The 24,365-nt window shown below is 40.3% G+C and overlaps 3 protein-coding genes across 6 annotated transcripts; 2 read left to right on the forward strand and 1 right to left on the reverse strand.

The window, feature by feature from the left end:
* The first annotated feature begins 188 nt into the window (after positions 1-188).
* LOC117242133 (mannose-P-dolichol utilization defect 1 protein homolog) lies at positions 189-2,261 on the forward strand. Of its 2 annotated transcripts, none has more exons than XM_033508558.1 (5): positions 189-519; positions 874-1,044; positions 1,165-1,387; positions 1,472-1,592; positions 1,698-2,261. In XM_033508558.1, the coding sequence occupies exons 2-5, from the start codon at positions 899-901 to the stop codon at positions 1,829-1,831; spliced, it is 624 nt and encodes a 207-aa protein (XP_033364449.1). In that variant the 5' UTR covers positions 189-519; positions 874-898; the 3' UTR covers positions 1,832-2,261. The 2 variants fall into 2 exon arrangements, with proteins under 2 accessions (XP_033364449.1, XP_033364450.1); XM_033508559.1 differs by having other exon boundaries at positions 189-402.
* Positions 2,262-3,188: 927 nt separating this feature from the next.
* Positions 3,189-20,224, forward strand: LOC117242057 (laminin subunit alpha). The gene is made up of 20 exons (XM_033508405.1): positions 3,189-3,619; positions 5,778-5,924; positions 6,909-7,316; positions 7,395-7,608; positions 7,718-7,927; positions 8,015-8,287; positions 8,373-8,510; positions 8,620-8,892; positions 9,286-9,585; positions 9,675-9,833; positions 9,914-12,996; positions 13,152-16,829; positions 17,017-17,554; positions 17,647-17,742; positions 17,840-18,040; positions 18,115-18,281; positions 18,500-18,742; positions 18,831-18,990; positions 19,078-19,305; positions 19,380-20,224. The coding sequence occupies exons 1-20, from the start codon at positions 3,404-3,406 to the stop codon at positions 19,646-19,648; spliced, it is 11,001 nt and encodes a 3,666-aa protein (XP_033364296.1). The 5' UTR covers positions 3,189-3,403; the 3' UTR covers positions 19,649-20,224.
* A 951-nt stretch (positions 20,225-21,175) lies between these two features.
* Positions 21,176-23,849, reverse strand: LOC117242066 (E3 ubiquitin-protein ligase NRDP1). 3 transcript variants are annotated; one of them, XM_033508423.1, is made up of 4 exons: positions 23,488-23,849; positions 22,433-23,038; positions 22,079-22,362; positions 21,176-22,003 (listed from the first exon to the last, which is right to left on the reverse strand). In XM_033508423.1, the coding sequence occupies exons 1-3, from the start codon at positions 23,575-23,577 to the stop codon at positions 22,093-22,095; spliced, it is 966 nt and encodes a 321-aa protein (XP_033364314.1). In that variant the 5' UTR covers positions 23,578-23,849; the 3' UTR covers positions 21,176-22,003; positions 22,079-22,092. The 3 variants fall into 3 exon arrangements, with proteins under 3 accessions (XP_033364314.1, XP_033364313.1, XP_033364315.1); XM_033508422.1 differs by having other exon boundaries at positions 21,176-22,362; positions 23,488-23,848; XM_033508424.1 differs by having other exon boundaries at positions 21,176-22,362; positions 22,433-23,020; positions 23,488-23,847.
* Positions 23,850-24,365: the final 516 nt, after the last annotated feature.

Below are 24,365 nucleotides of genomic sequence, written 5' to 3' on the forward strand. Positions count from 1 at the left end.
ATTCCAACGCGTCGATAAAAATATGTAAAGCATTTAGCATATTCTATTGCTTAAATGTCACGCGTTGATTATTCATTTTATTATCATTATTTACAAATTTTTCTCTAATTTTCAAGTTATTTTACATTACTCCTATCTTTTTGTTAATCTTTTTAAAGTTGTTGCACATGAACCGTTTTAAAAAGTTCCTAGATGAAAATCTACTAAACGCAGACAGAGAGGAAACCTCTATCACGGTATAGGATAAACACGATATCGATGGTGCTGTCGTGTCGAGTAAATGTATCTTCGATCGCTCAACCAGAAGAGAAATCTCTGTTTCGACTGATAATTATGAATTCTAATTTCTAATTTACGTGTGTATATTTCTTGCAACTATGTGTAATTGCGCAAGTGTAAAAGGTATGCAAGCATGGCACAGGTGTGCATGAACAATTGCCAAAGTAATTATAAGATATGTATCGGTACAATCACATACACTTGTGAGGCAAAGTGTAAATAGAGATTAAATATTAAAAAGTAAGTTAAAAAGTTAGTATTAATTTATAATTTGTTAAATTTATATCAACATGTTCGTAACGTGTTAAGTAAAAAGTATAAGGTAATGCAATTGTATAAAACAATTTGTAAAAACTGTCAAAAATTGTATTATAGATGCTTTAAAATCATACGTTTAGTGCGAATAGCAGTTTATCAATTAGTTCGAAATAGTATTATTATTGCGTATTTTATATTTTTTTTTTTGTGAATTTTTGTTTTAATATTTTTATCTGTTATTTATTATTTTATGTAAGTAATAAAATGTAAATTTTATGTAACAAACAAATAAATTTGAAAGTACAACTGAAGTTCTTACGTAATGTTCGATCGCAGGTACAGAAATTAAACAAATGAAAATATGTTACTCCAACTATTAGCAGATTTTTTGAGCCTTATAACAATAGGCATGTGCTTTGTATTAAAGATTCCTCAAATTTTGAATTTATTGACTGCTAAATCAGCAGATCAAATCTCAGTTGTAGGCCTTCTGCTAGAATTAACTAGGTAAGTTTATCTTGTATATCGTGCATCGATGTTTGTATTTTAACTTAGCTAGAAAATATGTTTAAAAAACTTTGAATGCTTTTTACAAGTAAGCTTAATTTGACATTGAATTTCTTACAGCTATACCGTGATGGCTAGTTATAATTTTACAAATGGTTACTCGATACTATCTTATTTGGAGTATCCTGTTATTCTATTGCAAGAATACATACTAATCTTCCTAGTGCTGAAGTACTTAAATAAAATAAATACGTTCTCAATTTTGGTCTCAATACTCTATATTGCCATAAGTATCTCTTTCGCAATGCAACTTATCCCGAAAGTCGTTCTTACGATTTTGGCGGTTAGTTAACTAATTAATAATAAATTTAAAAAAATGTAATCGATAACTCTCCGGTCATCTATTAATTTTTTTTGTAATTGACAGCCACTGTGCACTCCAATTTCTGTCTCAAGCAAAGTCGTTCAATTAGTGGCCATTTTTCGAGCGAAAAATGCGGATACAGTGTCGCCGATTACCTGGTTTATTTCCGCATTTACTAATTTAAGTAAGTTATAGATAACAAAAAAATGTTGATCTCTCTATAGAAATATTTGCTCTATCTATTTCTCTACCGATGGTTCCCAATAAAAACATTGATTTCTGTTTACAGCAAGGGTATTTACCATATGGATGGATTCGGCAGACATTCTGCTACTAGGAAATTTTATTATCTCTGTGATTTTAAGTTCGAGTATTATGTTTTCCGCCATTTATTATAGACGGCATCGAGTAAAACAAAATTAAGAAGTTCGACAGTGGCGCGATGTTATGAAAACCAATCTAGTCAAAAGTACGTGCCATCTTTCTTGCTCAATTATTTATAAATGAAAGGCACTATGCTATAACACTATGTACAGGGCGTAAAAAAAAGTAAATGTGCAAGCCACCATAGTGGCATGATTCTACGCTCGACGAAGATTTTGCCGTTAGAAACTACTACATGAATTACAGCGCGAAGCACGCTTTTTTGGAACGTGTGTTATTTACAGATGCAAATAGTTTTTGAAGTGGCAGCATCCTCAATCAACAGAATGAGAGGAGGGCTGACAGAAATCTCCATGTAACGATGGAAAGAATTTAATTGCTATCAACGTATGAGCAGGAATTACTAGGAACCATATTATTTGGCCCCATTTATTTGTTTACGCCGATAATAAATACAATATATTTGCAATTATAGGGTATTGCGAATAAAATCAGTTTAACCTCTATGAGTACTATGTAATCGCTCTTAGCCGTGAAGTAACTACGGACGAGCGCCGTATCGAGAAGGTTGAAAATTGTCGAAACTTTAACAATTTTTGCCAAGAGAATTGCGGTTGGATCGCGACCCATGGGGCCTGTTTAAGATTTCTGATCCTCATAACGAGTAAAATATGATGTAATAAAAGATCTTTGATCTTGAATTTCAAGGTTAAGATGAACTTTGCACAAACCTTTTTTACGAATTTCCACCGATTCGAAGGTGTAGAATCACGCTATTTATGGTGATTTTTACACTAATTTTTCTTTTTTGCACCCTGTACTTATACCATTTAATTCTTTCGCCCGTTAAACGAACACTAATTCCGTAAAACCGTCATTTGTACGTAACGAGATATTGTATATAGACGAATGCTGAAAATAAATAAAAAATGTTATGAATAGATCAATCATAATCTAAGATTCTTACGACTTCCTTCTCAACCACGCACTGCTCCTCCGATTTAGACTTCTTTGAAAAATATTATGCAACTAATTCTCGAGGGAAGAATTTTTAATCGCCTAGACGTCTTCCTAAAACTGCAAGTCCAAGGATAAATACAAGCGTTTTCGACCGATAGATTTAATCGTTCTGAATAATTATGTACTATGTATCTTGAAATGGGTATCTTGAAGAAGGTTATTCCTCTGGTTTGTTCGCGAATAGACGTACAGTGGCGATCAAAGTGATTCGGCGATCGAGAGAAAGAGTAGACACGATAGTTCGTACTGCTGGGCAGAAACAGCATGCACATGTGTAGGGGTACGGAATGGCATATGGTTTCGAAGTGTGTGGACCATCCTTCTAGAGTCGCCACCCCCACTGCCCCTCTACCACAGATCGGCGGTCCTCGATGACCTCCGGCCTGTCAGTCTACACCGAGAAGCTGCCCGGGCTTCATCAACTTCTTCGCGTCTCTCTCGCCGCATTCTCCTCGAAGAAGGAACGAGAGTGAGAGGGGGGACAGAGAAAGAGAGAAAAGGGGCCGCGATAGTTTCAAGAAAACACGCCGCGTTAAAGGACGAAACACCAGAGGTGCCGACAGTGGCGGGCTCAATCAGTCCACCGTCAGGATGGCGAGGTGGTTGCTGGTCGCTTCGTTGGCCAGCTTGCTGGTCCACCAAACGAGAAACGAAATCCTGACGCCGCCGTATTTCAATCTAGCCGAGGGCAAGGAGATTATCGCGTCAGCCACGTGTGGCGTCGACACCCCCGGCCCGGAACTCTATTGCAAGCTCGTCGGCGCGAACGCTGATCAGCACGAGGACATTAATCTGATACAGGGTCAGGTTGGTATACATCTGCGTTCTCTTCTCTATATCTTTGATTTTTACTTAACAACCGCTTTTGTTCTATTTTTCTTTTAGTTAGTTAGATCTAAATCGCGAATGAGAAGATACCTTAAGGTATCGGAAAATGTATAAAAAGACATACCGAATAAGGACTTAAATTTTAATCACCAAGTCCCGAGAGAATCTAGACTAGTTATTGCAAATATTTCGTAAATTTCGACGTACTTTGTTCGTTTCTCACCGGAACGAAAGATATTTGATATTTATCTAAGAACGCATGACGTTTGCTTTGGATCGTTTAGTTGGAATAGGCTATGTCGCGGTCTCGAACCAATTTTTATCTATATTTGGTCCTTTGAGTGCAAGAGTTTATCACTCTTTAGGCAACCATCCGCTTACTCAACTACTTTTTTCCATCTTTATGGAATGAAAATATCTATATAGGGTTTTATAAATTGCGAGCAAAAAGGATTGTAGCCCTAAAAAGAAATTGAGCGTTCTAACAAAAGAGAATTCTAATCTTTGTAAATCGTCATTCTTGATGCTATATAATATAATATATATTATATAGTATATATCTATCTATCTATATTGTGTGTGTGTATGTGCGTGCGTGTGCGTGCGTGCGTGTGTGTGAGAGTACATATTCTTTTATACATATTTTTTTTAACGCATGAAGATTTATCATCGTTATATGTAATTTAATATAGATGTTAGTCTTAGTATGCACGTATCAACTTATCGTTGTTGGAATTGCGATAAGGGAAGTTCATACAAATTATTTGCACGAAGAAATGTCAGTGAAATTATACACAAGTGATGCATTTTATTCATCTATTTACCGACACTAAGAATAATTAGTACAAACTACGTGTTACAACTTTTTGTTCCCTTTAAGATCAAGATTCGAAATATTTGATGCTACTAAAATGCTACATTAGCGAATCTAGTAGAATCTATTTCGTAATTCTTTACTTACGTTACCTTTTAAATGCGTGCTATATATACTGTAAATTGCCGTATATCATAGCAATTTCAATATTATTGCTTGCAATTGTCCAATTATCAAACGAATCTTATTTTATCGGTATATCTAAGTACCTTTGACGATGCTCTGCTCTTTAGCAGGGTTTCTTGGAATCGGTGTAATGCATGCGAGGGGATAATCGTAATATGAACTTTAACGCGAGAGAACAGTTTCCTAGCAAACTGTAAATATTTTTAAAGATTCGTTAAAAAATGTATACAGGTCTGTAGTGAATGAAGAACTTGCCACGATTATTTTATCTTTATCGCTGTTAATGGCTTTGTATTTCTTGGTAGTAGTATATCGCAAAACCGAGTTCTCCTTATCAAGCAGGAAATAATAAATCAGATGACCGATTTCGTAGTCGCGCAATATTTAAAACGATAGATTGTCTTTACATTAACCGTAAAAGGTTACTTTTCCTTTCTCTGCGTGCTCATTCTACGTTCTAGGTTCGTTCCGTTCTAATAGCGGACTGCTTCTTACGCTGATCGTAGAGCAATTGATATTATTAGACAATTCATAAATTCGGGATTCCCGAATGGGTCAGTGGCCACTCGGTTCTATGGCATTACGTGTATGTATCTATTTATGCGGGCGAAAGAAAATGCCATGTAGACTAGAAGTGAGAGGGCCGATAAGGAGTTACCGATAAGAGTGACCTCTCGATAACACTTGACCATCTTGTCTTTTCAAATTCCGAACGGTCGAACTGACACGGATGTCCCACAAAGATTCTTAAAAAAAATCTAATCCGTTCGTAGAAACCTCCGTAAAAATGATTTGATATTAGTCGCGTTTAAAAATCGAACCTGTTGTTACATCGAGGATTAAATCAGAGTATTTTTATTTAAATTTCGAGATCGCACGATTTCTATGTATCGTTGAGATCTCGGACATGTTAGGTCGTTGAACTTTATATTAATAAATACACATATGTTCGACATACGTGCATACGAGAGTGTAGGTGCGAATAAAAAATTACTCCAAACGAACAGCAAGTATGTTTGTCGACTATCGAGATGTCATGGTCGAGCGAGGATTTTCCTTTCGTTTCGATGTCCGCTCTACGTTCGAACGTAGTTTAAAAATTCGAGGAAGCACGATAATAGCGTTGTCGATGTCTAGGTATGCGATTACTGCGATGCGGACAACCCAGAGAAAAAGCATCCACCGGAATATGCGGTCGATGGAATGGAAACCTGGTGGCAATCGCCACCGCTTTCCAGAGGAATGAAGTACAACGAAGTGAATCTGACGATCAATTTCGAACAAGTAAGTGTAAACAAAATTGCAAATTTCAACACAATATTTTATGGATAAGTGTCCGAATTAGCGAACCTGAGATCGACGAAATACGGATAACGGATTCCAAGGGCGATATGTTCGATCAGTTATTCTTTCCCATTTTTATCGAATCGAGCGACCAGATATCGAGAAATAAAAATGAGTAAGCAGAAAGTAAGAGAATTGACACCAACAGGAAATTATGAGCCTGAAATAATGGTGGAATAAGTATTTTATCTGTAACAAATTGCTTTATCACGTAGTAGGCGTTTTCCTGCGAAACGGGAAAGAATTATCTTCGCGTCATTTCCTGAGGACAATAGAAAACACGGGTTTCAGGGAGCAGGGTAAATGGTACAGCGAATAGACGTTCTTTACGTTCGTTCAATCTGTTCGATATCCGATTATCCAACTTCTAAATCTAAATAGAAAGAAAACCGGGAAAAGTTAAATCCACGATATGCTAAAAAATTGGTAGCTAATAAGAGAGATTAGAATTTCGATAGGCTATGGATACGTGTTCTTGTCGTAGACACGGGGTTATTGTCTTTTCGTTAAACAACTTCTTAGGACTCGTTCACGCTGCGTTAACGTGTGCTCTCTCTCTCTCTCTCTCTCTCTCTTTCTCTCTTTCTCTTTCTTTCTTTCTCTCTTTTCTCTTCTCGTATACTCTCGACCACGTGTCCGGAAACGGGGGGAGGCACGAATTTAACGTTCCAAAAGCTACGGAGTTCGACACACATGTTCCCCAGTTCTTGCTACAAAAGTCCCATGCTTTCGTATTGTTTCTAGGTAGCGAGAAAACAAGGGTCGTATTATATCGATATTAAACGCCATCATCTTTCACAGAGTAGCGGGAACTCTAACTTACTTATGCCTTTCTTTCGTTACTTTTCTACAAAATAGAAATTAATCCTATCGATTTCCAATTGACCTAGATTTGAATAAAAATTGGTAAAACGTCTTTCATAGGAATTTCACGTGGCATACGTGTACGTCAAAATGGCTAATTCGCCGAGACCCGGACTCTGGGTACTTGAAAAATCAACAGATTATGGAAAGAGCTATACGCCTTGGCAATACTTTTCCGATACCGCTAACGATTGTTTGACTTACTTCGGCGTGGATAGCTATAAACCGATCACCAGGGACGATAGTGTCATCTGTACCACGGAATATTCTCAAATCGTGCCACTGGAGGGTGGCGAGATACCGATTTCGATTCTGAATAATCGTCCATCCGCGAAACATTACTTCAATTCCACCTTGTTGCAAGAATGGACACGAGCGACGAATGTTCGTTTTCGTTTTTTAAGAACAAAAAATTTACTGGGGCATTTGATGTCTTTAGTGCGGGAGGATCCGACCGTGACCAGAAGAGTAAGTGTTCCCGAAATTCGACGAATCTCATCGCGATAACCGAAACGAACGATTACAGCTAAATTTGTTGTATTTCAGTACTTTTACTCCATCAAAGATATCAGTATCGGGGGTCGGTGCATGTGCAATGGCCATGCGGATACTTGCGATATACTGGATCCAAAAATGCCGAAGAAACTCGTTTGCAGATGCCAACATAACACTTGTGGGGCGCAATGTGCGACTTGTTGCAAAGGATTTGAGCAGAAGAAATGGCGGCAGTCCACGGCGTTTAAGAAGTTCACTTGCGAACGTGAGAATAATTTTTTTCTTCCTTACGTACTACTCGTCCGTTTTTTTCGTTCGCTTTAAACCGAAAGTCACTTTGTTCCACGAAGCAAAAGATCTTTTACTTCTTGTAGCTTGCAATTGTTTCGGCCATTCGGACGAGTGTGAATACGACACGGAAGTGGACGAGAAACACTTGTCATTGGATATTCACGGTAACTACGAGGGTGGCGGTGTGTGTAAAAACTGTCGGGACAACACCGAAGGAATTAACTGCAATCGTTGCAAACCGATGTTCTACAGGCCGCGGAACAAACCTTTGAACGCAACCGACGTTTGTCAACGTGAGTCGTAGCTCCATTCGGCCAGCGATTTTGTTAAAACGTTACTAGAAAATATCATTTACATCGTTAGTTTTCGTTTTTCAATAGCGTGTCAATGTAACGGATTTAATCTGACTGGAAATTGCGCGGATGCCACCGGCAAATGCGAATGTCGAAAAGAATACACTTCGCCTAATTGCGACAGTTGCAGCTATGGATATTATGGTTATCCGAATTGTGTTCCTTGCCAGTGTTATAGCAATGGGACACACGGAGATCATTGCAAGGCTATAGACGGATCTTGTCCGTGCAAGTCGAATTACGCCGGTCATTATTGCAACCTCTGCGCGCAGGGCTACTATAAATTCCCCGAATGTTTACGTGAGTAAACCGCGGAGCGTTTCTATCCGCGACGAATTTCATTATATAACGTAATTTGTGTTATAATCGATCACAAAATTTGTAGCCTGCGAATGCAATTCCTTGGGTTCCCTCAACGACAACTGCGACGTAATTTCTGGCAATTGTACCTGCAAGAATAATTATGGCGGAAGGACGTGCAACATCTGCGAAGATGGCTACTATAATTACCCTCTCTGTACATGTAAGCGTATCCAAAAAGATAACCGTGCTGCATTAATTATTAATGCGCCTTTAAACGAATTTTAAAACGAGTTAATTATAAATATCTGATGTTGCCGTTGTTTGTCTAGTTTGTAATTGTGACGCACGTGGAACCGAACCTGGAGTTTGCGATAAAACGGACGGTTGGTGTCTGTGTAAGAAAGGATACGGCGGTCCCAGATGTGATCAGTGTATCAATGGGTATTACGGGTTTCCAAATTGCAGGCCTTGCAACTGTAGCTTAACAGGGTCGTCGTCTATTAGCTGTGACGCCGTAGGAAAATGTTCTTGTCTGGCTAATTTCGCTGGACGAACCTGCGATCAGTGCAGCCCTGGATATTACATGTATCCAGAATGTATAGGTACGTGAGATTTCTATTTATAACTACCGTGTTCGGTTAAGCTCAAGAGCTTACGGTATTTCTCCTACTCTGCTCCTCACGATGTAGTAAGGGGACGCTGTCTAGTTGCGCCAAGTATCCGCAAGACGTATTACACAATGGTCGGAGGTCGTTTCTTAGGCCGCCCTTTGTGGCAAACGCAACTCCATCTTTCTTTGTACGACGATTCATCCTGCGTTTCTCTTTTTCTAACTTTTCCTAACTTAAAGAAAAGTAAAAAGCTATGGTCAAGTTCAAAATCCGTAAACTTGATTGTAGTAACTCATATTAAGCCAAAGCAATATACTGGGTACAAGTAAAAAACCGCAAGAAGAAGTTACCGAAACTGATGATAATCCTTTATCGCAATCGTAGCCTGCAACTGTGACAGCCACGGTTCGATCGGCGCGTCTTGCGACGCGGAGGGTAAATGTCAATGCCGGGAGAATTTCGACGGCGGCAGGTGTAGCCAGTGTAAAGAGGGCTTTTATAACTTCCCCACCTGCGAGGGTTGCAACTGTGATCCAGCGGGCGTGGTAGAAACGTTCCAGGGATGCGGCTCCTTGCCTGCCGGTGAACTTTGTCAATGCAAGGATCGCGTCGAGGGTAGGATCTGTAACCAGTGTAAGCCGCTCTATTGGAACTTACAGCCTTACAATCCTCAGGGTTGCGAAGGTAAATGGAACGACGAAATTTTCAAGATACGATCGGCAAATATAAAGCGACGAAAGTAATTGTTCCGTGTCGTTTTATCTTGTTCTAAGAATGTCGGTGTAATATACCGGGTGTCATTGGAAATATCGGTGAGTGTGACACGAAGAATGGCCAATGTATCTGTAAACCTGGAGTAACCGACAGGAGTTGTAATCAGTGCGTGGATGGTACGTACAATCTTCAAGAGAGCAATTTCTTCGGCTGCACAGGTATGTAATTAATCGTATATTGCGCGCCAGTAACCAGAATTATTTCGACGAATACAAATTATGTAAATCTTTCGTTTTAGATTGTGCTTGCGACATTGGTGGTTCTGTAAATTCGGTGTGCGATAAACTAACTGGCCAATGCCAGTGTCAGCCACGTGTCACTGGTCTTACTTGCAAGGAACCCTTAAAAGCCCACTATTTCCCGACTCTTCATCAATTTCAATACGAAGCAGAGGATGGAAGGACACCTAGCAACAGCCCTGTCCGTTACGGTTTCACCGAAGATCACTTCCCAGGATACAGTTGGAAGGGATACGCGGTATTTTCTGCCCTTCAAGACGAGATCATTCTGCATGTCTTTATTCAAAAGTCGTCCCTCTATAGAATGGCTTTGAAATACGTGAATCCGAATAACGAGCCGATCCTTGGAACAATCACTATCACCCCAGAAAATCCACTGGAGGTGGAGCAACAGTTCAAGGTCAATTTCAAGCCAACCGTAAAACCATCGTTCGTGACCGTCGCAGGACCTCAAGGTAATCTTCCTTCGGCCATGGTTATGAATCCAGGCTACTGGTCCATCAGTATCGCCACCAAGAATAGCCTTTTCCTCGATTACTTCGTGCTGCTTCCATCCGAATATTACGAGGCAACTATTTTAACTCAAAACGTGAATATTCCTTGCGAGGTTGGTCACAAGGGACTCTGTAGACACTACGGTTACCCCGATCTCACGATATTTGACTCTGTTCACGGAGCTGGCGGTTTCTTGAACGAAAACGACGTCAGAATCCCCCTGACCGAATATTTTATGGATAGAGATATCCTGCGTGAGATCGATAAAGTGGAAGTTCCATTGATCAACGAGAGACAAGAAGAGATACACTTCGACTTGAGGATCTCGAAACCCGGTCTGCACGTCCTGTTGGTTACGTACGTGACACCGAAAGATGAGAACGCCACGTCAACCCTTTTGATAGAAGCAAATACAGTTGGAAAGGGAAAGGCTACCCTGTATCCTTGCAAGTACACCAGTGTTTGCAGACAGGTGGTGACCGACACCTATGGCAGAGTAGCTACGATGAATTTCCCTTCGAACTATATCAGCTTGATTTTAACCGGAGATCCTACGTCGAACGTGGCCATCGACTCCGTCGTTGCTATTCCTTACAATCGGTGGTCCTTGGATTATGTCAAACCAAAATCTATATGCGTTAGAAAGAACGGAAAGTGCGTGAAAGGTCAGTTCCCCGGAGCAGCAGACGCGAAGAAGATCGAATTCGAAAGCAGCAGCACGATTGCCGAATCTGAGAATAGACCATTCGGAATTTACGATAATAATACTAAGTTAATTTATCTGGATGATAAGAATACAATGGTAGATATTCACGCGAAAGTTTTACAGCCTGGAGACTACACTTTCGTCGTGCAATACTATCAACCGAACTATCCGGAATACGAGCTCGACGTGTTGGTGCAAAATGGAAAATTCTACGAAGCAAAGATGTCCGTTCCCCACTGTCCCAGCAACAGTGGATGCCGCAGCGTGGTGAAACAAGAAGACGGTAACATCAGATTTCAACTGATCGAAAACTTTATGATCACTTTCAAAGAGAGCGACAGCAAAGGTATCTGGCTGGATTATATCCTGGTTATTCCAACGGAACAGTACAACGAAAAGATCTTAAAGAAGATCCAGTTCGATCAGACGAAGGAGTTTATCAAGAAGTGCGGATACAACCACTTCCATATCAACATCACCGAGGAGGGTTTCTGTCGCGACTCGATCTTCTCCTTAACGGCCAATTACAACAATCGTGCTCTACCATGTAACTGTAACATCAATGGATCCATAAGCCTCGAGTGTGAAAAGTTCGGTGGACAATGTCCGTGCAGGGCAAACATTATTGGAAGACGATGCGAGATCTGCAAAACCGGATTCTATGGTTTCCCCAACTGCAAACCTTGCAGCTGTCCCAGCACAGCCCTCTGTGAGCCAGAAACAGGTGCTTGTAGTTGTCCACCGAGGGTTATCGGTGAACGTTGCGATCAATGCGAGGTGGGAACCTATGGATTCCATCCGATCGTCGGCTGCGAAGAATGCAACTGTTCGCCTCTCGGTGTAATCGACGGAGATTTGCAATGCGACTTCTTGAATGGCAACTGCAAATGTAAGGAGAACGTGGTAGGAAGACAATGCGACAAGTGTCGGTCTGGATATTCCCAGTTCCCGCACTGTGAGAAATGCGACTGCGACATCCGCGGGACCACTGCGAATATCTGCGATCAATACACGGCAGAATGCTTCTGTAAGGAAAATGTCCAAGGATCAGCGTGCGACGTGTGCAAGGAGGGTACCTTTAATATTCAGGAGAACAATCAGGAAGGTTGTACCAAGTGTTTCTGTTTCGGAAAGACCACCAGATGTGCGTCAGCGAACTTGTACAGGGTGCAGGTGTCCGATATGACTAATTGGGAATTGTCTCTGTCTAACGAGAAGAGTGGGAATATCACGTACTTGACAACCATACCGCAAGAGTTCAATTTGACGAGTATCGCTATTGGTCTCACCACTAACGACACTTTCGGAAAAGTCGTCTATTTCTCGGCGCCAGAGACTTATTTGTGGAAAAAGTTGACTTCCTATGGAGGTTTCCTGAATTATACCGTGTATTATAGTACCGGACCGTTTGGCGAGGCGGTTAGCGCGGCCGACGTGATTCTTCAAGGTGCCGACACAACGTTGCTTCATTACGCCGAGGAGCAGCCACCGTCGTTCACGAATTTCGAAGCGTCTTTGGAATTGATCGAAACGAACTTTATAACCGAGAATCGTTTAAGCGCTACGAGGGAACAGCTGATGGTGGTGCTGGAGGACCTTCGAGGAATATACATCCGTGCTACCTACTGGAACCCCAGTATTACAGCCTCTTTGTCGCACGTGATTATGGACGTAGCTACAGAGACCTATTCGCCGCAGTATAACGTTCCAGCCAGTGGCGTCGAGCAGTGCCAGTGTCCGCCGAACTACGAAGGGCTTTCGTGCGAAGAATGTGCCCCGGGATATTACAGAGTAGATTCTGGACCCCATGGGGGTTATTGCGTTAGTTGCGAGTGCAACGGGCACGCAGATACTTGCGACGTGGAAACCGGCGTATGTTTGGTAAGTTGATTCGGCGATTTAAAGATATATTGATAAAGGATCTAGCTAAATTCCACGAACGTTTTGCTAACCTCTAGATAATGGTTATTATCTACGATCTATCTATTTACATTTACGAGTGTCGAGATCTTTAAACAACTTTCCGTTTACCGTAGGACTGCAAAGACGGCACGACGGGTGACCATTGCGAACTCTGCAAGCAAGGCTACTACGGCAACGCTACCGGAGGAACTCCAACCGATTGTCTGATTTGTGCCTGTCCTCTGCCCTTCCCATCCAACAATTTCGCCACCGGTTGCGAGGTGAACGAGGAAGGAAATAAAATAAGCTGCGACTGTCTTGCCGGTTATTATGGCGCTCGCTGCGAGTCCTGCGTTTCCGGTTTCTACGGAAACCCCGAAGTTTACGGCGACTATTGCAAGCCGTGCAAGTGTTCCGGCAACATCGATACCAACCAAGTCGGTTCCTGCGATTCCAGGACCGGAGAGTGTTTACGTTGTTTGAACAACACTTACGGGGAAGCTTGTAATCTGTGCGCGCCAGGATTTTTCGGCGACGCCGTTGAAAGAAAAGATTGCCGCACCTGTTCGTGCAAAGAATGCGGAATGAAACACTGCGACAGTTACACCGGTCAATGCTACTGTCACGAAAACGTGGTCGGAGAGCAATGCGATCATTGCGCGGACGATCACTATGGCTACGACACGTGCGAAGGTTGCAAAGCGTGCGATTGTGGAATTGCCTCTGAAAGTAGTCAGTGCGACGATGCGACGGGCCAATGTCGATGCAAACCTGGCGTCACTGGACGCAGATGCGATCAATGTATTTCTGGTTACTGGAATTACGGGCCGGAAGGGTGTACCTCTTGCGAATGTAACATCGGCTACTCTGTTGGGGTGTCTTGCAACACTACCACTGGCCAGTGTAGTTGTCTACCGGGTGTCATCGGGGAGAAATGTGATCATTGCCCGTATAGGAACGTGTTGATTCCGGGGCAAGGTTGCTTCGCTTGCGACTCCTGTACCGGAAACTTGCTGGACGTCACGGATGAATTATCGGATTTGTTGAATCCTGTTTTCACGGAGTTCAGCACAGTGGCTGAGAGCTACTTCACCAATCAAAGACTGAAGTTCATCAATGACACGGTAAACGACTTGTATCCTAAAGTGAAACTTCTGGACCCCAACAGAGTAAACTTCCTGCCGTTGCAGCAAGAAGTGAAGAGATTGGAAACGGAGGTTTCGAATCAGAAACGCGAGATCGATTATACCGCGGAGGACAGCGAGAAATGGAAGCTCGCGGCGGAGAATACGTTGGAAAACATGAATCTTCTGGAGGAAGATGTAATCAAGGAGATAGACCTAGTGAGATCGACCGTTTCCGAGGTAGAATCGTTAGCCTTGAACATTGAATTGGGCACTGGAGCGAAAGTGGACAGCGCCTTAAAAGAGGCTACAGACATTCTGAAAAAGATCAAAGGGGTATCGTTCGTCGGTTTCCGGGACCGTGCAACGGATCAAGCGGACCAGGCCAACATTCTCGTGTCGGAAATGAACGAGTACAACGTACCAGTCAGCAATTTATCCTCCATCGCGGATAATCTGAGCGACAAGGTGAGGAACGTGTCGGACAAAATGGACGATCTTCTCGAAATCACGTGGAAGGCTCAAGAGCTGGCCAGTGTCGTGGATAGATTGAATCAGGAAAACAGAATCGCAGCTGAGACCGGCAACTTCGACACGGTGAAAAACTCTACCGCAGAGGCGAAGGAAGATCTAATGGCCGGAGAGGAATTGAACGGAAACGCCAGCGAATATCTCCGCGACGCGGATCGCAACACGAAACTATTAAGGGAAAACGTGATAGACGATTCTACGGATACGTTAAATAGAACGATCGAAGAAAACGACAAACTGCTGTTAGATCTAACTAATCCCGTGCAAAACGCGCACTACCATGCCGAACGTCTTTATAATCGTTCCTTGGACCTGGATAGTATTTTGACGGATACGAGGAATACCGATGCGGTGAAAGCCGTTTCCGCCTACAGAAATATAGGAACGGCGATCGAAGCTGCTCGCGAAGCTGCAGACGACGCGATTGTTGCGGCGAATAACGCGACTACTCTCTCGGACGGTATCGAGCAAAGGTTGCTGGATTCGCGAAACGTGGCTGTGAATTTGCTAGAATCGGCGCAGAATACACTGTCGAAGACAACGGGCAAACCCGAGGTGGATTTGAGCGACGCTCAAACGCATTCCGCCATGATCTCCGAGCAGAATAAACGCAACAGTGAGCTGTTGGATTACATCGACAAGATTCTCGGTAATATCGAAGCCCCTTCCTCGACGGTGGCCCAAGACGCTATGAATCAGGTGATAGAGGTGGAGAAAAATATCAAGCTTTCCGTCGATAACACGAATGCCGTCGATCAAATTCCAGAAGATCTGAAGAAAACGAAACAGCTATCGAAAAACATTTCGGAATCGACTCGCGACATATCCCAGGCGAAGAAGCAAGTACTTGACATCGTCGATAAGTATCTGCCGAACATTGCCAAATTGTTAAGCGACTTGAACGCGAATCAAAGGTCGATAGATACCAATGGAAACGATTTGAAGAGCAAGATCGAGGCGTTGAAGAACAAAATTGCGAACGCCAGGGAACTTGCGGATCGTTACAAGGTCGGCCTGACCTTCTATAGGAATACCACACTGGAATTGAAGAATCCCGAAAATCTTCCTCTGCTTGCCACGTCTTCCAAGATATCTCTGTACTTCAGAACGAACACGACAAACGGCTTTCTACTATATCTAGGAAACGAGGAGAACGCCAAATTACCACGCTCGAAAACTCACGATTTCATGGCACTGCTGATCGAAAGCGGTTATCCGGTACTCATCGTCGATTTCGGATCCGGTCCCGAGAAGATCATCAACAATAAATTCGTATCGGACAATAAGTGGCGTCAAATAATCGTCGAGAGAACCGGAAATAACGTAAAGCTAATTGTGCGAGAAGATATCGGAGAAGGTAAAGATCGACTTTATGAGAAAGGATACGTGTTACCTGGCTCGCACACGATATTCGATTTGGACCAGGAACAATCGAAATTGTTCGTAGGTGGTTATCCACCGTCCTTTAACATGCAGAACGCCGTCACTGCGTCCTCGTTCGAAGGTGAAATGGAAGAGCTTGTAATAGGAGAAGATACGCCGGTCTCCTTCTGGAATTTCATCGACGGCGAAAATAACGACAAGATTGCCATGGAAAGGGACAAATTGATCAACTTCCAACCCAGTACCGGTTACAGATTCGACAAACACGGATACGCTATCTTAAGCAAGAGAGATTTCCAGATTTCACCGGACAGCAGAAAATTCAGCATTAAATTAAACTTGAAGACGTTCGCGGAAAATGGGCTGATTTACCTAATGGGTAAAGGCAAACAGTTCCTGGCTTTGGAAATGAGAGACGGCCACGTAATCTATCAGTACGATCTCGGGGAAGGTGGAACCAGCTTGAAATCCTGGAACAAGTACAACGATGGAAACTGGCACAACCTGGAAGCTCTCAGGTTCGAGAAGACCGGCGTTCTAAAGATGGACGGCGTGGATGTGGTGAAAGGCAAAGCGGAAGGAAATACTAAGAACTTGGTGTCTTCGGATAACATTTATTTCGGAGGATATCCACCGAATGCTAAACATCCCTATGAGCCTGTGACTAACGAAGGTTTCGAAGGTTGCATCGACGATGTGGTTATTCTAGATACCATAGTCGATCTGACTCGCAACATTCAGGCATTCGGTGTGGTTCCTGCCTGTCCAGTACGGGTAATGTAACATTTGTAAAACTATTCGAATCGATGATCTTGCGGTTAGTTTAACAAATTTATAAAACGATGCATAAAGCGATGAATTTGTTTATCGTTGTTTAATGTTCCGTGCTGTCTGGCCGTGTTAATTGAAAACCTAGCAGTCGTTTTGCTTTGGTTACATGATATTTTGCTTTTCTCTTTAGTTCGTAAGCTTGGTATCTTTCGAGGAGAACGTATCCGGCTATGTAAGATGGCACAACATCTCCGTGCCGAACAGTCTTCAAGTGAACCTAAAGTTCAAGACTTTGGCAAACGACGGCTTGATCTTCTACGTGACCGATCATGAGAAAGGCGTAGTTAGCTATTTGTCGCTGATCGACGGTGTTCTCGTCTTCAATAGTCAGGGCCAGGAACTACGAACAACATCCACGGGCATCAAGTTCAACGACAACGAGTGGCACGTAGTCACGGCTACGCACTCGACCGATTCTCTCAAGCTCGACATCGACGATATTAAGAATTACAGTACCGATCTAGATGCACCCCTACTGAACATACCTTATGGCAGTTTGTATATCGGTGGTTTACCGGCTGCCTTTGGTATCCCCCCGACTGGCGCGATGACGCCGTTTATCGGTTGTATCGGAGATGCAACGTTGAACGGTGTCATCGTTAATTTCGCCAACACGACGGAAAGGCCTCACGCTCTCCTTGGAAAGTGCAAGCTGGGTGATCCATCGTGTAAGCAATTGACGTTTTTAAAATGATAAATAAGCTGAAACTTTCGAAGCGTTAAACTAATACACATAAATATATCTACATACATGGTACAGCTGCACCATCTAAACCCGAACCAGAACCGAACGTCCCGCCTCCTCTGTTGCCCACGGAAAGTCCAGACGACAACGTCGAAGTATCTACCCAGATCAGTGAGTACGATGTTACAAGTAATAACATGAATACATAAGTACGACGAGGAGTCTAGTCAAGGAATCTAATCTGTAACTTACTACTCGATATTGTTAGACATCATCGACGTTGATATCGATAAGGAAACGGACGAGGAAGAACCTACGATAGAGGGACGCGGCCATCATCACGATGATTTCGTTACAACCACAGAGGCTACTACTTCCACTCAAAGAACCACACCGTTGCACATCGACGAATGTCGATTACCATATTACCCGGCTATAGATCCTGACATGGAAAATGCCTGGCGTTTCGGTACGATATTTCCGCGCGATTTTGAAAAATATACGAAACGAGGAATTTCGGTGAAAGAATGGCATCGTTTTCAGGTACTGCGAGAAACAGCAGATTAGAATACAGATCTCTAAACGGCAGATACAAGAACGACTACGATTTCCAAATCGCTATCAAAACGATGGCCGACGAAGGAATCATTTTCTATACGTCGGACCTTGCCAATCAGAATTTGATCGCTGTGTATATCAACGAAGGAAAGGTAAAGTGTCGATGTTCGATAAAATATCTGACATCGATCACAATGTCAGGTAATTGGTATTGATTCGGAAACATATACTCGAGATAAAGCCGTTTTTCTCTATTGCAACATCAATAACAATTTTTATCAGCTTCTTTTACGTGTAAACAAGTTTAGAAAATTCGAATCGATCGCAATTTGAATTACATTGTGTCTAATCGTCATATATTTTTTTTAAGATTTATTACAAATTTGATTGTGGAAGCGGACCAGCTATATTAGTCAGCAATAGAAAAATAAACGACGATGAATGGCACATCGTAATATTTAAAAGACAAGGAAACCATGGACAACTTATCGTAGACGAAGATGATGCAGTTACCGGATCTTCTCAAGGAACAACGGAAACCATGAATGTTAGCCCGCCGTTCTACGTAGGAGGGGTGTCACAGGACATGTCCAACAAAGTTCTTAATACGATCGTAAGTAAATATCATCTACCTGATAGACGTTGAACCTATTTTACTTGATTTCTTTCCTCTTTAATGAGAGTTTGGTTATTAATTTCAGAGTATGAATCACACCTTCAATGGATGCCTAGGAAACTTCATGGTAAATGGTCAACCAGTTGGTGAGCCTATAAATAAAGTGGGTGTAATTCCATGTTCAAAACGAATCGAACCTGGATTGTTCTTCTATCCGGGTAATGGTAGTAATCTGTTCAGAGCAGGTACATATAGTACAGTTTTAAATAATCGACTATACAACATTGATGGAATTTTGTAGAACGAATTCTAATTCTACAATACAATTTTAGTGGACAGGTTCACAGTTGGCAGAACAGTCGACATCCAAATGGACATTAAACCACGTTCCACTTCTGGTCACCTGCTATCTGTCCATGGAAAACGGGATTACTTGGTCCTAGAAATGATTAACGGAACGGTGAAGTTCCTTGTTAAAACGGCAAAAGGTTCGATAGAGACTTCGTTTGAACCAACGAAGCCGAATTCCTTGTGCGATGGCAATTGGCACAATATTCGAGGTAATATTTCATTTTTATCTCGATAAAAAAAGGATAAAGAAAGTGAATAACTTTTTGTCGTTTCTGTTGCACAGCTGTTAAACAGAAGAATGCCGTGCTCTTATCGGTTGACTACAAAGCAGCTGAGCCAGGAATCGGCGGGAAAAATGTGGCGGGAGTTCTATCGAAGCATCCGATCTTCATCGGTGGTCATCCGATGCTTGGAAAAAGATTACGTGGAAGTAGCTCGCAAGCACAATACGTGGGGTGTATTAGAAACATTCAAATCAATATGAGAGCTATCCAAATGAGCCCCGAACGTGCTTACGGACAAGTCCTCGCGGGAGTATGCCCAACGATATAAGAATCTCCAAGAACGTCGTTTAAAAGTGCACTTAAAATCAATTAACGTAACGTTGCCATTCTTTTTTTGCAACCATCTGCCAATCAATTTTCAAATGTTGTTTTTTAACCAAAAAAAGAATGACTTATATATACAACGTTATATGATGCCAGTTCATTTTTTAAATAAGAAATGTTTATTCTAGAATTTTAAGTATTTAAGATAATTGTTCGAGAATAATGGGGAATAAATTAAAGATCATCGGACATAAACAGCCATATCTCAGGGCCTAGCCACCACCGATGTATTCAAATTTTCGAGGGTACTACTGAACAATCGTAATATGCCTTCTAATACAGATTCTCGAGAAATATCATGCAAAAGAATAAAATTTTCAATAAGCGTACAATCTCGTTCGAATACACATAAGACTGAACGTCGTTTTTTCCACTTTTTTACGGTGGTAAATAAAGCTACGTATTCCCCACTACGCATCCATCGACGTTTATTTAAACATCCGAGTAAGCTATTTTACCATAATTCATATTAGGCGAATTACAAGTTTCCTACAAGAAAAGAAAAAAAAAAAAAAGAAAACGAAGAAAACGAAGTGATAACGATATACTTATACAGAAGGTATTGTAATACACAACCAAAGAAAACTATTTTATAATATAATGAAAATTAATGAAAATTATAAAAAGTTCTGTGCTATTGATAAAGAAACTTTGTGACTTTTCTGTAAACATAAAGACATTTAGAAAAATGAAGACGCTAAATAAAGAAAATAACATGATTAAGAAATATATTTGCAAAATAATTTTCTACTCTTTAAGTGCTCCTTTTAATTCGCCTTTTAAATTCTGTCGCATTCTCCACGACGATATACCGACAGTGGAGCCCGAAGATTCTATAGCATTGTAATACGCGCGAACATACTATCAAATAAACGATACTATACCAAATGACTTGAAATACGTAAAACGAAATTTATTATGACAACTACCAAACTGTGTATAAAATTTCTCACAATCCCTGAGTACACACGTTGAAGAAGACTGAGAAAAGAATGATTTTCAACATTTAATCCGTTGAGCGTTGACCGTGTAAAACGTTAATGTATTGTAAAGATACTTCAGCATATTATATTCTTATTTTATAATACGTTTTCTTTTTTTCAGTGTTCGGATTCAATGATTAAACATATAAAAAAGTAAAAAGGAAAGGTTCCGTGGAAATCGAAAGTTTTATTACAAAATTATTAAAGGATATGCTAATCACTTGTATTACTCAATATATTAAAATCGTAAGTTTTTTAGGCTATTGGAAAATGTGTTATGTATAGAGGGTAAAATAGAGGGTAAAAAGAATTTATATGTAAAACATAGCTCATGATTGACACGTTAAATGTCCAAAGTAAAATATGCAGTATTTCTTGCTGTATCGAAGATAAACGCATCGAGATGAGAAGCCGAGTTATACAAAGGTCTTACATTTGATGGCAGATAACTATCCTATTTTGTAAATATTTGTGCAAAGACAAGAAACTAAAATTTTATTATGTATTTATTTAAAAATAGCTAAGGGATCGAATGCTCTTCATACACTGGTTATTACAAAATCAATTTCAAAAGAGAACAATACTGAGGAAATTCGAAACTGTTAAGTATCGTATACCGTTAGTTTAAACTATTATCTGTGAATTATTCTGTGAAAATAGCATTATTATCTTGTAAGTTGTAAACGATATATGTATACGACCGTGTTCGCTTAGAGTATAATAATTTATTTAAGCGATCGTTGTATAGCATGTTTATTTCATCGTACGCACTTTTAGATGTTTTATTAAAATCATATAAATAATGTTGAGAGAAGAGAAGAAATTATTCTTCATTCTGACATTTGATATTAATCTTTTAGAACACATTTAAATCTTAATAGTAGCAATTACCATATCGATAATTTCTATACTTTTTGTTTCTTACTTGTCTAAAGCATTATCATAAAACACTTAAAGACTTCTATATATGTAAAAAATTCCCTGAAATAGTTGACAAATAGTTGGTTTATCAGATGTTAAACAAAGAATCGATTTTATAGAAATGTACATGAGATTACTTAGAATAACTAAAAATGATTTACTATTTATCATGCAATTTCAGGAACATTCTCAATGAAATATTATATCACAGTGTAATGATCCAGACATTCAATTAGATTTTTGTATGTGGCAATTGCGTCTGTACAATTGTTTATCACAAAAGGCATGTCGTTTGTTCTTTTCAGTACATTTTGAAAGATATCCTGCAGTAATTGCAAGATGAATTATGCAAATATCCCAATATTTGCACATAAGTACGAAGATATTCCATGCACCTTGAAAGTTAGTCACAGTGAATATAACAAACAACAGAATAGATGAACATCAAATTATCTGGGCATGCACAGTACATTGGTATGAGATTTTATTCTATGCCATGTGCAAAAATCATCACTAGTCCAGGTTCAACCATCATGTCTTCCGGCATATGAGTATTATCACAATAAAGAACTAACACTGCTTGTTTACCAGGGACTCTTTTACAAACATAATTGTCATATTGCCTTCTGGAATTCTGTCTGGTTTCAAGGGAGTTTAAGCCTGGAGGCCATTTCCTTTCGTGACAATTTTCCATTAATTCGTCGATCACATGAGGCGGGCAATTATATTCCGATAAAGTTCTCTTTATCATCGTCTACAAAATTACGTTCATTTATTCGTTTACCAGAATTGATTAATTAACACTAATTTATGGATTACAGTACCTGCAACAGTTCATCCGGGGTGGAAATCATTCCTCCCCATCTTGTTACTCTTGCTCTAGGAAGGGTAGCAGACCATCTTACAACTTCGTCTCTTTCCATTTGGTCAGCGATAGCGCGCATTGCTGGATTTGAAACTCTCAATGCTCTCATAAAGTCTTTTAAAAGATGTATTTCCCTCTTGTGTTCATTTATTTGAAGTTGTTGTTCACCTAATTCGCGTTTCATATCGGCAAGCTTTTGTTGTTGCGAATGTATAATATTTCTGAGTTCTCTCACACAATTATGATCTTTTAGCTCATTTTTAGGAATAATAAGACTACATCCTTGTTCACAAAGCATCGGTCTCTTGGGATTATATTCACATTGCTCCAAGTGTGACACTAAACTATCGAGCTTAACTATTACTTGACATCCGTACATAATGTTATCACAACTAATACAAAGGCGGGCCAACAGATTCCGAAGAATTCTTGGAACTGCTCTAAGCTGAGCAGATGTAATTGGTGTACGATCCAATGGACAGGTGGGCTGTCTATTTATCCATTCATTAATGCATGTACGACAAAAGGCATGTTCACATACAGGTGCCTGCAACATATTGCTCACCTACCAGTCTTTAAGCCAAACTACACACTTCGTAAGACTTAGTACTATATATAAAAATATATAATGAATACTAAATAATGTACTAAACACTTACAAAAATTTACAAAATATCATTATATATGTTAATCTTATTCGTTAAAAGAAAAACGGAAACGATCCGAAACTGATAACAGTTATAAACACTTTGACAGAACGAAAATTACAAAAAATACAAATGACTGATATTATAAAATATCAAACTTTAAGGAATACTTTCCATTTACTCGATCGTTGTAAATAATACGGTGTGTGAAAACAATCATCAGATGGTCGTACTAAACAATGGAGAGGAGAATAATTATGAAAAAGATGAAAGAAAGACGACAGAAATGTTAGGTTAGTTTTCCGTAAACGCAAAAGTTTGCTTATTGGAAGCATTCTATCGTAAACGAACGAAACAGAAATAATACCTGGACAGGATCCTCCAGAACACCAGAGCATATCGGACAAACAAGTTCCTCGTCAACTTCGCCCTGAAAGCGGTTCACATCGAACCCCATAATGTGAACTAAGTACAGTAACTCGTCTTTGTATGTAGCGACGAGCCTCTCCTGTAAAACTGTGGATCCAGAATCCAGAATCAGAAATTCGATGGCGTACGATGTGAAAGCTTCAGAAGTATACCGTTACTTTCCACAAGCATCGCGCAACATGACAATAGTCGCTTGCAATTAATGTAAATGTATCACAGTATCAATGCATATTATGGTTTTATTTGCCTGAAATTTGATGATTTCACGATATACGATTAATCATTATTATAAATCACCATAGAGCTGGATCGAACCTTTCATTCGGTCACAGAAGCAAACTCGCTTTTTCAATGCGGCAAATTTCGAGGTTCACAGTTTGAATGATTAAATTAATCGTAAGAAACAACGAGTAATGCAAGATTATGAATTTATTAAATCTTATAAAATCGAACAAACATTAACTTATTTCACATAATGAATTTTGTTATACAACATGACATAACAAGACATTATAATTGTAATTAAAATAAAAAATGAAAAATCTCAAATTATAATTGATTATGTTCTCGGATTTTATTTAGGTACATTGCATCGCGCTTCATAAGTTGAACACATCCCCGTTATTTTTTGAAAGATTTCTATCAGAAGGTAATTTACGCTTATCTGTAAATAAAATATTCCTGATAACGTACAATTAACGTACAAAATCCTCGCAAGTGTAGGTTAATACATAATGATATATAATGATTATAGATGTAATATATTACAGCTTTGAAGTGGTCATTTTTCAGTCGCGCGCTTTAATCCTACGATAT

The sequence above is a fragment of the Bombus vosnesenskii genome, unplaced genomic scaffold (assembly GCF_011952255.1).
Source record: "Bombus vosnesenskii isolate JDL3184/JDL3185 unplaced genomic scaffold, Bvos_JDL3184-5_v1.1 scf7180000016263, whole genome shotgun sequence".
NCBI classification, from domain to species: Eukaryota; Metazoa; Arthropoda; class Insecta; order Hymenoptera; family Apidae; genus Bombus; species Bombus vosnesenskii.